Source organism: Larus michahellis, chromosome W (assembly GCF_964199755.1).
Source record: "Larus michahellis chromosome W, bLarMic1.1, whole genome shotgun sequence".
NCBI classification, from domain to species: domain Eukaryota; kingdom Metazoa; phylum Chordata; class Aves; order Charadriiformes; family Laridae; genus Larus; species Larus michahellis.
This window is the reverse complement of record NC_133929.1, coordinates 25997467-26009846: the sequence shown is the minus strand read 5'-3', so window position 1 is coordinate 26009846 and position 12380 is coordinate 25997467. Positions and strand designations below refer to the sequence as shown.

Genomic DNA, 12380 nt, shown 5'->3' with positions numbered 1-12380 from the left:
TCTGTACTCAGTCTGTTAGCTTATCAAACTGTTATATGTTGTACAGTACTTTCTGAAAATGCAAATGTCAGATTGGATTAGTTTACAATTAGGTCAGTTGTCAGTATCATTTCCCACTGTCCTAGTGCTTACCCTATTCTCTTCCATGAGCTTTCATACAGGGTGTTTTTTCCCTTTGTTCTTACTTTAATAGAATACATGAAACAACAAAGAAGAACAGTTATTTTGTCTTGTGGCTGCAAACATTGTCTGAACCTTCCACAATGATGTAAACTTAGTTTATCATAACAGATTTACTGTGGTTTGAGAGTATGTGCTTAGGTAGTCCTGTGAGGAGCATAGAGTTGGACTCAATGATCCTTATGGGTACCTTCCAACTTGAGATATTCCCTGATTCTATGATTCTGATTTTAAAGCAAAAATGATGGTGTGGTAAGATTTGCCGGATCATGCCTTTTGCATAGACAGTTGCTTTCACGGCTTACTTTCCTTTGTTAGATGGTTACAAATGTCGACTTCATTAATGACATTTCTTTGCAGCATGAATTATTTCTTTGTTATGGTTTGAGAAAACCCATAACAATTTATTGTCATTTAGACAATTATTCTATCACCTGATGACCCCTCCCCACCCGGAAAGGGGAATCAGGGAAAGCAAGGAAACACAAGGGTTGAAATATAAATAGATTTAATAGGATAAGACTAAATAATTAACAATAATACTAAAGAATCAGTATTAATCCCAATACTAATATAAGATATACAAGAATTATACTCAACCAATTATATCAGTAGGAAGCTGTGCACTCCCAGCAGTGGACAGTAAATGTCAGACACTGCGAGTACAACGGCTTCAGGAGGAAGGGAAGGGCTCAGGGGTCCGGCACCGGGGCAAGGAGTTTCTCTGGACTGCCACCATCAAGGGAGAGAGAAACTGTGCAGCAAACTTCCTAATTTATATTGAATGTGACGTTTATGGTATGAAATAATCCTGTTGGCCAGCCTGGGTCAAATGCCCAGGCCTTGCTCCTCCTCATTCCTGTACCTGGCAAGGCTTGAAAACACTGAGACCTTGAATCCCACATAGCCTAGCTGGCTATAAAGTAAATATTTTCCCAAATTCAGACACTAGAGTCTTCCAAAAGTGGAGTTTTCTCCAGCGTTAGAAGAGAAATTAGTCCTGTGTCGCTCAACCCAAGACATTCTTAAACATGAGTAGCTGTTCCATACCATTACATTAATTTTATGAAATATTAGAAAATCATTCACTAAGAAGCTGAAGTAAATCTGCAGTCTGATGCTGTTCCCATTGAATTTGAGTGCAGAGCCCTGAATGAAGTGCATAATAGGGTATTTTGAGTCACCTTTGACATGATGTCTGCATTGTGGAGTTCTAGCTCAAGATTTTTTTCCTTTCTGTTTTTGACACGTGCTTTTCTTTTTTCATGTGTGAGACCCATCATTGTATAGTGTATAGTTTCTAGTTTTGTCTGGAAAAGAATCTGATTTTGGGGAACAGTTAGAATTGCTTATCTGTGCAGTTTAAAACAATAAAAATAAATCCTACCAGTTGTTGTGTTAAAGGGTAAAGGAATTTGGCAGAAAATAAACCATCTTGCATTCCATCTTGTCCTCAGATATCAGAGGAGCTGGGGGTGGCTGGGCTTAGATTCTGAGTGATGCCCAATTTGGCACTATAGTTCTGGTCACGTTCAATGTATTGAACTACCATGATTACGGATGCACAATAGCGTGATGCACTTTTGGTTTAGTCGTGTTCAATGAACTAGCATGACCAGATTCAAAGAGTTTGGTCGCGTTCAATGAGAACTCTCTCGACTAGATTAATGAATAGTGCAGTTTATTGAGGCAACAGAATTGCAGATTCTTTTGGATTGCCAGTGATAATACACTGTCTGCAAAGCACGTGCAAGTAATATATCACCATAAAACAACTCGAGTAATATAGTAGCATAGAACAACTCTATATAGAGATTTCTAAGTTTCCCGGGGAAGCGCTCGGTATAGCTGAGTGTTCGAATCTCACCCAATAGGCATCCCTATGAGGGGAAGAGAGGCTCAGCTCATCAACTGGTCCCAGAAGTTAGCGATGGTTCGTGATGGTGTCTTCCTGACTTGTCTGCGATGGTATCTTCCCTAACATCTCTCTGTTCTTAGGCCATCTTTATACTATTTTTTATCTTTCAGGTGGAGCTTGAATGACTACAGTCATACATACCTTTGTTATGATTGGTGTAAAATTTCCGTGCTTCACGTTTAAAGGTATAGACTAGCAGAAATTCAGAGCACAGACTCAGTGAGGGGTGGTCGCACCTTGGAGGCAGGTAGCCTTTAGGATGGAGGTGTGTTTTGATATTATAATGACATTATAAATGAGCAAAGTTCAACTTAAGGGTGTGATTTTTACAAAAAATAAACAACTGTTGGCTCAGGGTAACACCTATGCAGCTTATCAGTATTCATAGTACCATAAGTTCCCATTCCCTGCACTGATGCACAGAGTTTGGTTACGGTATCTTCACACCACCCCACTCTCCATGCCTTTTTTTACCATCTTAGAATCTGATGACTCTAAGATTGCAGGTTATGCGGCCTAGGGAACTACGGTGGAATACATTCCTTGCATATCAGCTGCACTCCACCCTGGAAGTATCTTCAACGCTGTACCTTTTCTTAAAATGTGAACATAACTTTAGTTTCTAAGTCACCTCCAGCAATTATCCCACATAATCCACCCCATGACTATAGTCACTCAAGCTTCACGATATTTAGAAGGAATTGGGGACATCACATGCATTCCTGTGGTATTATCGAATACATATACATCTTGTGGGCATAACAGGTGAGTTAAGCATTTCATCATAATCCAAAGTCTAACATACAAGGTAATTGTTAAAACAAAGCACAATACAGTGAGTATTAATAAAACAACAGGATGAAGCACCTTGTTGAAGATTCCTGCAGCAGTTGGTGACCATCCAAAAAAAATGTCTCACCATTCATCTTTTCCATCTTTCTTCACTCTTTCGAAGACACGATGTATTTCTTCAACATCGTGATGGACAATAATCAAAGGTTTTTGTGCATTTTTTTGAACTCGCTACAGCAGCTGCTTTAGGTCTTCATGTTGTAGCAGTCTTCTCACCAAAGTGAGATTCATTCCAACAGGGGCAAGCAGCAGGTCATGGATTAGTGTGCAGTTAGACCATAACAGTTCATAAGAGGTTACAGGAGTTAGTTGAGTAACTAAAATCGCATCCTATAATCTTGACAAAATTACAAATATTAGAGTGATCACTGGTATTTACAGTGGTATTATCTATGACTATAGAATCACAACAGGTTCTCATACAGACGCATCGTTTTCCAGTATATACAAGTACCGTTTCTGGGGTTTCGTTGGGATGTATTTCGAAATGACAAACTTTTTGTTCGGTGTCAAGACAAATGTCTTGGGTTTTGATGGTATTACTTTCACAAATGAATCCTTGTTGTTCTCATATCATGCATGCATCAACATCGACAGTTTGCCATTTATTTCTGTTCTGCTGGGCCCATACTCTATGCTCTATGGGACAGAGTATAGTTCCATGGCGATTCAACCCCAGCGCAATGATTGTGTATATGGTGTATACCGAAGCATTGCATATTGTCAAAACAAAAGCTGTGGCTTTACCGTCAGTGGGGTCAGAAGTGAAATTAACTAGACATCACCAAGACTTAAATTTCTTCTCGAATTTGATTGCGTTATCCCAAATTACTTTCTGAATTTCAATACGTAAGGTGCCTTCTTCACCTTCCCTTATAATTGCAGCTGCCATTGATTGCATCCACAGCTGAGCTTGGATACAACTAAGAGCTAGAGAAACATTGTTTTGGACCACATCAAGTGCATCTACAATCAGCTGATGGTCTTTTTCATCAATTTTTCCCCACTGAGGTAATATATCTGATAAAAGCCATTGGTTAGTTCCCAGAGCTGAAAGAGAAGATTGTAGAGGGTGTTTCAATCTATTTAGGTCACTGGTAATTGTGGTTAGTTTATTTGTGAGTACTTCAGCATCCGTGCTGTTTAAGAGGCCTAGTCCAGTTTCTAAGATACTGGTCTGATCATTTTGGAGAGATGAGAGTCCATCTGTGTAACCATGCTGACCATCCTGCGTAAGATGTACTCAGGAATGGCCAACAGGTAGGTTTGACCACAGAGATATTAATCTGCACTGATAATTCCACTCATTTGAGGGAATATGATGGATTAAACAGCATCTGCTGTTGACCTGTATTTTTAATTATGTAAGGACTGGTGTTGAAGATGTAAGGAGTTAGACTAATAGGAGGCTGAGTTGGTACATTTTCAGAAATTTGTGGAGACAGAGGTTTCTCATCCTTTACAATTGGCGCAGATGTTGCTGTATCAATCATAAATTCAAATAGTAATTCTGTGCCTCTATAGCCCCAAATACAATACACAATTATAGGCTTGGTGAAGGTGAAATTATACCAGCAATCTGAATTTGATTCTGTTATTTTGTGACACTCACTATTACTGTCTTCCAGTTTGGAAGAATCAGCGTAAACTGTTTTAATTTCGGTTGGCCTATGGTAGGTAGACCCATTAATTACTCGGCAACCGATTTGCATTTTCTCTCCTGGAATGGCTTGGAGTCTAACCAGCCGAAGAGAGTCATTCCAACTCCATTCATCTTTTAAGTAAATATTGTTTCCATGTAACACTAGAGTGAAGAGATTTAAGTCCCTTTTGCTTTGTGGTGTTCCGGCACTTGCAGGGTATCTTGACAGTGTATGGTCCCAAGGGTCATCATCAGGCACCATGGTGAAAATGGGCATATTCCTAACTCCACATTCTAGTGTGATAAAAGTCCTTTCTGTGTGGTAACTGACAGGTGTTTCAGATGGAGTGTGTGTGATTGCGTTAGGTTGTGTAGTTGGATCAGGTTCAATCATATCTATCTATTTTGAACTTAAACGATAGCCCTCTACTGTGGTGGATAGGTATTTGCTTCTGTTGCCAGAGACAAGTCACAATAGTGGGTTTCACCAGAGCAAAGTTGTACCAACAGTCCCACTTGTCAGTGACACAATCCTTTGTTGTTACTGGGACTGAGAGTGTATCGGATATTATAATTTGTGTGACCTTTTCATGTGTGGATCTGTTGATCAATCTACACCCTATCTGGATTTCTTCTCCCGCGTTTCCCCTCGGGAGTGGAAGCCAACTGTCCTTATCCCAGCTCTACTCGTGTTTTGAATACAGTTCAGCTCTATGTATTACCACAGTAGCTAAGTTTAAGTTTTCATTGATGGAGTATGGTCCCATAATCCCAATGTATTTAACATAAACTTGGGACCACGGCCATTCCGTGTCCTTCTGGCTACAAATCAAAGGAAACTGTATTAGGATCAGGGTGAAATACCATATCATTAATTCAACCTGTTTGTTTGTCATCTTAAAACTTGGGTCTCCAGATACTCATACACATTAAAAATAATATTATTGCTAGAATAAGCAACAAGATTCCCTGGATGCATTCAAGGTTGGCATAGGCTAATCCATCCATCCACGTGCAGTTAATTCAGGATTCCTGTGAACAGAAAAGGAAAGAAAACATGCTCGGTCTTACTTAACTGGCAGGGTTAAAAAGAAGGTGAGATCCACCAGGTGCTAATCTGGTGTACTTTTCCTGGGAAATCTCTGGCTTCCCATGTATAGGGATTTTTAGGTGTAGTTAACACCATGGGTACCATTCCAATCTGAGGCATTTTCACCAGTACAGGTTGTCCGGTGTAAAATCCTGTAGGATATTGTCCTGACTTGGTATGAACTTTTGGGTGATTGTATTAGCAGATACACAAAAGGCTTCATTTTAGGGCAGCCATCTCTGCTCCATCTGTTATTTAACTGGTAGATGGCATTATACAATCGCAAATGCCACCCAGATTCACGAGTTTTTGCAAAACGCTTAACCAATCCGTTGTTGCATTCGATGATGCTGTTAGCCTGAGGATAATAGGGAGCGTGGAATACCCAACAAATCCCTTCTTCCTTGGCCCAGTCTTGTACCATGGTAGCTGTAATGCATGAGCTGTTGTCACTTTGAATTTCCTCTGGAAGGGGAAGTGTACTGAACCATCCTTTAAGGCCTTTTACTGTGTTTTCCCCAGTGGCCGATGTAAAGTCAGTGGCCATGGTGAGACCAGATATAACTTCTACTCCCACCTGATGGTCGCAACAGACCAATATAATCTATCTGCCAGGAATGCCACAATGTTTTCTTATCCTGAATGTGTAGGGGAGGCACTTTACTTGGATGGTCTTTATTAAGTCGTAAATGACATTGTGAACAGGCAGTCACTACTTGCTCACATAGCTTGACTGATACAGGCCATCCTCAGGATATGCCTTCCTGATATAAATCGGCTCGTCCGGTGTGGCCATGCTTAACATGTAGCCATTTGAGTCAGCGTTCCCATTCTTGGTCATCATTCATGACATCAATTTGTCACAGCCGTGTGACTGTTTGAACTAGGCAGTGATTGAGCTTGAATGATCATGTCCTTTTACCCAACCACTGTGTAGTACCCTTTGTTCTCCGATCTCTAACAGTTGCTCCCAACTGTTGGTTTGACAAACTGGGACTCTGTTCACTGGCCAATCATTGTCTGCCCAGTGGCCTATCCATTCGGTGGCTCTTTTAAAGACAGCATATGAGTCAGTATAAATATAGCTAGCACCATGTTGTGTGGCTAACAGGACTGCTCTAAGCTCCCCTACCTGTGCACTACCTTCACCTGTCTTGGTCACTCTTTCTCCCGTTGCTACTTCCAGTGCTACAGCCTTGTATTTCTGCTCATTGTTCTCCCTATGAGATGATGCATCAGTAAACCAGACTCCATCCAGATCACTGTCTTCCTCCAGAAGAGGCGCTTCCTGAATGGGAGATAGTTTTCTCGGTGCAGGTTGGAACAACAGAGTACTGTCTATGTCCTTTTGCAGTTTAGACATCTTAACATTACCCTTGGTAATTGGCATAATTTCATTAATGCCTTCTAGATATGCACACCACTTACGAACCATGGGTTTTTGGGCAATGTCAGCTGGCGGTGCCGTGCCTTTACAGACTACATCCAGGAGACGGAAGGGTCCCCGAATGATCACGCTCTGTTCTCTCCTTATTCGTTCTGCCTGTTGCACTGCTCTGACTAGGGACAGTAAACCTTTTCCCAAATCTGAATATCTCATTTCAGTATCACTGAAAGAGTGGGAACTAAATTCTAGCGGTCTCTCCAACCCTTCTGGCCCCTTTTGCCATAGGTTGCAATGAGAACCATGCTCACTAAATCCCCATTCTACGTGGATAGGGTTGGTCGTATGTATAGGACCAAGCTGTTGGAATAGCCTTAATTCTTTTATCAACAATTCTAGTGCATTTGTATGCTGTTCAGTCCATTCCTGTGATTTTCGTTTTTTGAGCAAATTGTATAGGGGACAAGCAATAATGGAAAAAACAGGAATATGTTTACACCAATAACTTAAGGCTCCTAAAACTTGCTGTAACTCCTTTACACTAGATGGACTTTGTCCCTGTTCTATTTTTTCTAGGGTGTCCTGGGGAATAGAGGCAGCTCCTTTAATCCACCAGACTCCCAGGAATTTAATCTCCTGTGCTGGTCCCTGACATTTTGAGTCTGGAATTTCCAATCCTAATTTGATTAGTGCTCCTTGAATGTTTTCCATTGTGTCTTTTACACTTTCTTGGCTTTTTCCCCCTATCAGGATGTCATTGATATACTGGTATACTGTACTGTCAGGTGGAACAGGAATCTCCACTAAAACCTTAGCCAAAGCATTGTGAGTCATAGTGGCGGAATGTTTATATCCTTGCGGGAGCCTGTTAAAATTATACTGGATCCCCCTCCACGTAAAAGCAAACTGCGCTTTATCCTGCTCAATGAGAGGAATCATGAAAAACATGTCTTTAACATCTAAGGCAGCCATCCAAGGATGAGCAGCTCCCTGTATTAATGTTACTATCTCAGCGATGTTTGGAACTGCAGCAGTTAAAGGTGCAGTGTTAGCATTTAACTGTCGATAATCCACTGTGAAATGCCATTGCCTGGTTGGTTTCTTTACTGGCCACACCATTGAATTGTAAGACAAATGAGTCCTTTTAATGATATCTCTTTTTTCCAATTCTGTCACCACTGTCAATCCCCATGAGTGCTGCTGCTGGCAATGGATATTGCCAAGCATCAGTGATTTTAGAGGGGGATAAGGGTATAGATGTTTCTAACAGTCTCAATTTCATTGTGCCCAATTCTTTTTTATTTCCTGCAATACTCCACACAGTTCCATCTGGGAGTTTCCACGTTCGTCCACACAGTATATCAAATCCTAGAACGTCAGTGTTCGTGGCACCGACTAATACTTCTGCTCTGGTTAATCTCCGCTCCCCTGGAAACCAGAGAGTTACTTTTGCAGTGGGGAATTCCTTCACTACTCCCTCAGTTCCTGTGACTTTAACCCTGCATTGGCCAGGTTTTATGCCAAGGGCTTGTGCTGTTTCTTTAGTGATTTGGGCCGCAGTATCAATGAGAAAATTTACCAATATTTTTCAGGGTCTAACGGGAATGGTAATAGTAGGTTCAGAGCATTTATTAGAGAGCCATTGAATTGCTAGTACCTGCCAGGCAAGATCTGGGGTTTTTCCACTGGATGAACTGACCCAGCCCATTTGGCATCCATACCTATCTATTTCTTGTACAAACTCGCTCCAGGTGGGTATAGGGGCTTGCTGATCTTGTCTACGACCATGACCAGCATTTTCACAAGCAGCTTGTATGCGGTCCTGAGCATTTGCTACAAACATCTTAAGACAATCAGGAAGACCGCAAATAAGAGGGGTTAATCGTGCTGGGTTGATGGGAGCTAGCATTGGGGATTTCCTTAACGCATCTCTGTCATACATCACTTGTATGCAGGCTGCTTTCTGTACTGCCTCGGTCAGATCAGAGTAGCCTGTAGCTTTAATCTCCAGCAGTTCCCCTCTCTCCTGGGGATTTATACCACCTGCCCAGTATGCTGCTCGTGCAGTTAAGGAATAATTATGATCTCCTGGCATGGTGATTAAAAGTACTCCTGGTCTCCGATAGCCTCCGGCTTCCTCCTCACTTAACATAATTCTGTCTCCCCCCGCAAGAGAAATTCGCCACACATACTCAACTTCCGATTCCCCTGACCGCCTGAAGAATTTCTTCTGTAATTTTTCCAATTCTGCCGGTGACCACAGAATTGTACACACAGTGGTGTGAATCTCATCATTGCTGTCAACAGCAGTTTCAGTTTTAACCAGTGGTCAAATGGGAATCAATTATCCCACACCAGTGTGTGCAGAAGCTGTTGTTCAGGATATGTATGTTATTTCTTAATGTCATTGTCAATTAATTTAATGGAGAGCCTTCAGTATGAGCCAGTTCCAATTGCTTTTGCAATAGCCTGGTGATAGCAAACTATAGCATATTTCTCTATTTGAAAAAGATTATTAGAAATATGAAAATGCTTGGTTTTATTTGTAAATAAGAAACAGAATCTAATGTTTCAGTGGCTGCTTTCACACTGGTTTAAAGTAAATCTGGCAGACTTAAGTTGTGAGCACGAACATAAAATGTTGAATGCATCCATGATTCAGGCTTTTTGTTTGCAGTTCCTAATACTAATTAGTTTTAAATCTTTATCTATAAAGTGTTATCCTGTAGTCCTCTAATACTGTATTTCCATTGGCAGTTTTGTGTTGAGTTTGCAAGGCCTCAGGACTGAAGTTTGTCGGACCTGCTCTGTCTGAACTTTTCTTGATCTTCCCATAGCTTTGTTTAACTTGGTTTAGCTGTGTCATGGTTTAACCCCAGCCAGCAACTAGGACCACACAGCTGCTTGCTCACTCCCCCCTGGTGGAATGGGGGAGACAATCGGAAAAGTAAAATTGATCAGGTGTCTATGGATAATATTATTTTATTTTGTTTATCTTTGTACGGTGCCACCATGGTTTTATGATTCTAGCATAATAATGGGTTTTATGATTCTAGCATAATAATGTAGTGTAGAGAAATACAGGCCTGGTATGGTAGCAGGGGGCTTGAGAATTGGAGACATAGGATGCAGTGTAGAGGAGTACAGGCATGGGATGATAAGAATGCACAGGCTTTTGGCACTGGATACCCCATGGCTATAAAGTCACCAGTGGTCAATTAAAGAAATGCAGACCTGGAGCTGGACAAAACTGATTTTATAGGTAACAGAGAATATTGAAATAGTACCTAGCATCTGTAAAAAGCCACCATATATAGTAAATTTGGATGTAACCTGGAGCTGCAGACGAATGAAGAAAGAGCAAAGACTGTAAACGCATGTTAGCAAACATATACGTATTACTCCAAGTGGATCCTGGAGTGAAGAAGACGCCACCAACATGAATATCATATTCTTCCTGGTGAAGGGACTCCAGATGCTGACAAATTGCTGTAGCACACCCCTTCCCCCCCACACCAGAATGAAACCACAAACTTTAGGCCCAAGAGGAGCAGTGGAAGGGTGAACACAACACCAGGAACAGGGGTAGAAACTAAGGAGTGGGTGTATAACAATTTCAACTTTACTATTATTCTTTCTTTTTCTGTAATAATTAGATCTGGACTAATAATGGTTAGACTGTTAAGACTTCTATTATACCAACAATAAATTCTTGAATATATATATTTTTTAAAAAGGTGTGCTTCCTCTTTGACTATAAACAATATTTTGAGCATAAAAGACCTTAGCATAATAGGCCCTTGCCCCCTCACAGAACACCTGTTAACTTAATTATCTAAGAAAAGATATTCATCTTGGAAGTAAAAAGGATATCTGCCAGTAGGGTGAATTTTGCATTTCTTCAATAAGCAGGTCCATAAGTTCAGGTCTTTAGAGTCCTTGGGTTTATATTTAAACCAATTGCAAAGCAATAGAATGGCAATGATGCTTATTTTCAATCATTGTTGTCACAGTAATAGTACATAAGAGGTTTTCATGGGATTAGGATGAAATATCTTTCAGTATAGAGCAGTTAGAGTTACACTAATACTGCTTCATGATAAGAGAAAATTTCACGTGTTTATGAAGTATATTATCTTCCCCATTCTTGGAAGAATGTGATGAAACATCCTTATGAAGGTGTCACAGAAAAATCTGGTCTCCAAATGCATGGGTGTATTTGCATAGGAGGAGATGTAGTTGGGGGCAGAAGGGTTCAGTCAGATATAACTTCCATTTTTTTTCCCAGAAAATGTAACATATTTCTGTGTTCGGGATTAAAGATCGCAAGCTTTGGGATTTATGATTCCATGTGTGTGTGAAACCATTAAGCAATTTGTATTTAAATTCTTTAAATCTTAGAAAGTTGGCATAAGAATGGGTGGGATTCTTTTCTTCCATCTTATACTGACTTTACTTTGGAGGAGCCACTCTCAATTTGTACTGCTGTAAACGAGGAAAGGCTCTTGGAGAGTGGGGGAGGAAACTGTTTCTTCAGAGTAATGTTTAAATGGGGAAAAAAATCCTTTTATATACTCTTCTGGTGCAGATCTCTCTTCATTTTTTAAAAACTGTTAAACGTGAAGCTTTTTTTTTTTCTTTATCCAAAAAGAAGAGGAGGAAATTAATCTAAGCAGAGACTAATCAAGAACAGCTAATAGATTGAGCCCTGGCATTAGTGTATAGATTCCTGTTTGACTTAAGAGTATTTGCAAGTTATTCTCTAACTATTTTTCATCTCTGTTTATTGCATGCTAAACAGATGGCCCAGATAGCCAAAGGCAGGAAGAAGATGCAGTACAACCACCATCAGCTTGATGTTATGTCTGTTCTTTTGTTTACTTTGTTGGATTTTTTTGCCTTTTTATTTGGTGCTTTGCTTTTCTGCATCCAGCAAGTTTTTTTAGGATTATTTCTGAGCTACCATATCAGTTAACATTTCTCAGAAATCAATTGCCTGTTTGGCCGTCATTATCCGTTGCTTATCATTAGACATTTTGTGTTAGAAATAGGATAAAGATTGGACTTATCAAAGGGATACAGGTAGTACTGGAAATGCATACCAAAGAAATAGGACTGATGTGTCAAAGGTTTTATTCTGTAAACTGTAAAAAAAAAGTACTTTTTATTCCTCTATAGAGAGTTTTGCTTCATTCACAGCTGTGTCAAATAGAGGAAAAAAGTATAGACACACAATTATATGCTGACTGACCTATATTTTAGTAATATGTTATGATTATGGAGTTCTTAAAAGTTATCAGATTTTTTAAAAGGC

General features: G+C 40.2%; 1 protein-coding gene and 1 pseudogene across 4 annotated transcripts in view; one reads left to right on the top strand and one right to left on the bottom strand.

The window, feature by feature from the left end:
• The window catches only part of LOC141735569 (amyloid-beta A4 precursor protein-binding family A member 1-like), a 36484-nt gene that overhangs the window by 4933 nt on the left and 19171 nt on the right, over positions 1 to 12380 (top strand). The window contains exon 1 of one of the 4 annotated variants that reach the window (XM_074568577.1): positions 1938 to 2148. The exons of 1 other annotated variant lie outside the window; for it this stretch is intronic. In XM_074568577.1, the coding sequence (XP_074424678.1) occupies positions 2146 to 2148 (3 nt within the window). In that variant the 5' untranslated portion in view covers positions 1938 to 2145. Of the gene's footprint in view, positions 1 to 1937; positions 2149 to 3922; positions 3962 to 12380 lie in introns of those variants that run through there. 2 more of the 4 variants (XM_074568579.1, XM_074568580.1) reach the window with 2 other exon arrangements.
• LOC141735610 (uncharacterized) lies at positions 2774 to 9932 on the bottom strand (annotated as a pseudogene).